Below are 3,109 nucleotides of genomic sequence, written 5' to 3' on the forward strand. Positions count from 1 at the left end.
TTTCTTCTTCTTCTTTTTTTTTGTCATAAGTTAAAAATAGTTATAATTTCTAATAAAGTTTAAAGGGTAAAACATAAATGATATCGACTTTTGTAATTCAAAGATAATTATGGTTTATGATTTTTATTTTGCAAATTTCAAGTATTGATATAAAAAATGTTCGGATAAAAGGAGGTTTTTTTAATGTCTACCAGCTAGCGAATATCTTTATTATATTCGGGTGTTCACATGTCAAACAATATTCAAGTAAAACTATTCATAAATTTAATACTTTAGTTAATGGAAATTGCTGTGTTTAATACTATAAATTTATCGTATCTTTTTTTTTTCTAACACTAAAAGTTTGCATTTGAATCCACAATATCGTGTTTCATACTTTAACCTCATTAACATCACCAAAGTAGTATTAAAAAAACACAAGTGAAAATGATTAGTTTTAGAAAATATAGAAATCTAGCTAAACAAATTTGATTCAGGTTGATGTGTTTATTTATTTACTTATCTTTTCAAGTTGTGTTTCTTTTTTATTTTTTTTTTTTTGTCATAAGTTAAAAATAGTTATAATTTCTGACAAAGTTTAAAGGTTAAAACATAAATAATATCGACTTTTGTAATTCAAAGATAATTATGCTTTATCATTTGTATTTTGTAAATTTCAAGTATTGATATAAAAAAAGGTTCGGATCAAAGGAGGTGTTTTAATGTCTACCAGCTAACGAATATCTTTATCATATTCGGGTGTTTACATGCCAAACAATATTCAAGTAAAACTATTCATAAATTTACTACTTTAGATAATGGATATTGTTGTGTTGAATGGTATAAATTTATCATATCTTTTTTTTTTCTAACACTAAAATTTTGCATTTGAATCCACAATCTCATGTTTCATACTTTAACCTCATTACCATCACCAATTTTGCATTTGAATCCAAAATCTCATGTTTCATACTTTAACCTCATTACCATCACCAAAGTAGTATGAAAAAACACAAGTGAAAAGGATTAGTTTTAGAAAATATAGAAATCATTTTTGAAGTTAAATTCAATAAATAGGTGGACCCCACCACAAAACAAAAATGAATATAATCTGTGTTCCTTGTTCTTCAACTCTCCCTGTGACGGTGACACTAACCACCAGGTACTGCTTCCATCTCTCCCTCCTACGTTCTCATTGATGTTTTTCTTATGCTTCACGTTTCGATTATTATTATTATTATTATTATTATTATTATTATATGGTTTGTTACTTGATCGTTGCCGATTTTATGCTATCAGTTAGGGATTTCATTGTTACTTTGTGCATTTGTTTTCGAACTGCTAATAAGATAATAAGGTTGTTAAGTTCATCGATGTTGATATATCGTACACAAGTAACGGATTTTGTTAATTTATTGCACTTAGAAATTTGTTCATTTCATCATATATATAAGAAAAAAAAATCCAATCATATGTTCTAACGCCGATTCAATCGTAACAGTTTCAGATCTACAATCTGCAACTAAATTTTCACAACTAACTTAAATTGTAAGTTTTTATTATATATTTATTTAACTGATGCACATAAAATGCACCCGTCCCGTCGCCCCTCCTTCGGACCCACCCTTGGCGGTGATGTGGGAATGATTTTTTGCCATTTATTTACCATTTTGTCCTATAGATTGACAGTCAAAGATATGTCAGTTTATTCGTTTATTATATCCATCATCCAAAGCCTGAAGTTTAATTCGGCTTATTTTTGGATTTCTTATAGGCGATTGCATGTAGAATTTTATGTATGTGTGTGTTTGTGTGTGCTACATTTATCTGCTAAGTGTTGTTAACTTGTTAGTTGTTACACAAAATACAATGTGACAGTTTCATAGAATTGAAGCAAATTGGCCTGCTTATCTGTAAACCAGCCGTTGAACGATTGCAGACGATTAAAAGAATGGCTGCTGGAGATGACAACTTTCCAAGAGATGCGAAGACTATTATAGCCATGCTGAAATCACTCGGTGTTGAAAGTTATGAGCCTCGTGTCATGCACCAGTTTCTTGAAATTTATTACCGCAGTGCTGTTGAATTAATAATGGATGCGCAAACGTACTCAAACCATGCTGAAAAGACCACTGTGGATCATGATGATGCCATGCTTGCTATCAAGTCCAAAAACTGTTTCAGCTCCACTCATCCCTCTCTACCAGAGGTGCTTTAATAGTTAAAAGTTGAATCCCATTTTTTGTTTCTTGTTGCAGAAGGAACTTGATCGTGTTACTTGTGTGCTGAGTAGGTCAAAAAAGTAATGAAGGTGAATGGTCAACCAATTCCTATGCCGCCTGTTTGTGGGCCGTCTCTCCCTCCCGAGTGGGACATGCTGATTGGTTCAAACTACAGTGTTAGAAATCAAAATAACAAATCAAGTGGACCAGTTGAAGAACAAGAGGTGGAAAGTAATGGTGTTAAAATTGTTGAATATGCACCAAATAAACAAGTGGGCTTTCCTAGTGCACAACATGAACAGAGGACCAATAACGTGTTGCCTGGAACCCGTCAGCGGGTTTCATTTCCCCTTGGGTTGAACCGTCGAAGGTAATGTTTATGGGAAAAGCATACATTTAGCTTTTGTGTGCATACTTACTAGATAAAGTTTGATGCAAACTTGGATTGGTAAACGGTTTTCTTGGTATATGCTTCTTGTTTCCTTGAAATGATCTACCATGTGATGTTTTTTGCAGTAAATTTTAGATATGATATATGCATTTGGGTACACCATCCAACAATTCAATCTTAATAATGCCTATCAAGTACTAGCACAAGATAACTAAACCGATCCCCTTTGAATTGTAGCTAGAAAACTAACCTAACCCTAACAAATTAACCTGATTAATAGACAACCGAACTGAACCATTTAGTGAGGCAATCTGCTAGAATTTCATTATGTAATAAGAGTCTTGAGACCCTATTAATTTTGTTAATATCTTTTACTCTTTGTTAAGCCCCAATATATATTAAACTAAGTCTGCTAAAGCCAAGCCCAAAAATGAAGATCCCATATTTGTAACCGAACCTCAACTGTTTTTTGCTACTAACCAAACTCTTTGTAAAGGCCAAGTTTATATCAAACCAC

At 32.2% G+C, this 3,109-nt stretch overlaps 1 protein-coding gene across 1 annotated transcript; it reads left to right on the plus strand.

The window, feature by feature from the left end:
* The first annotated feature begins 1,930 nt into the window (after positions 1-1,930).
* On the plus strand, positions 1,931-2,629 carry LOC143628847 (transcription initiation factor TFIID subunit 9-like). The gene is made up of 2 exons (XM_077098318.1): positions 1,931-2,188; positions 2,273-2,629. Exons 1-2 carry the CDS (start codon positions 1,931-1,933, stop codon positions 2,573-2,575), a joined length of 561 nt encoding a protein of 186 aa, XP_076954433.1. The 3' UTR covers positions 2,576-2,629.
* Positions 2,630-3,109: the final 480 nt, after the last annotated feature.

Source organism: Bidens hawaiensis, unplaced genomic scaffold (assembly GCF_021521415.1).
Source record: "Bidens hawaiensis isolate Kalapana, Puna unplaced genomic scaffold, B.hawaiensis_p1.1 tig00005079_1, whole genome shotgun sequence".
Classification (NCBI taxonomy): Eukaryota; Viridiplantae; Streptophyta; class Magnoliopsida; order Asterales; family Asteraceae; genus Bidens; species Bidens hawaiensis.

Bases quoted from the DNA above. Each gene is read 5' to 3' on its own strand.
- LOC143628847 (XM_077098318.1), top strand. From the start codon at position 1,931: ATGGCTGCTGGAGATGACAACTTTCCAAGAGATGCGAAGACTATTATA. The intron at 2,189-2,272 runs GTGCTTTAATAG...TGTGCTGAGTAG, and splicing joins CTCATCCCTCTCTACCAGAG to GTCAAAAAAGTAATGAAGGT.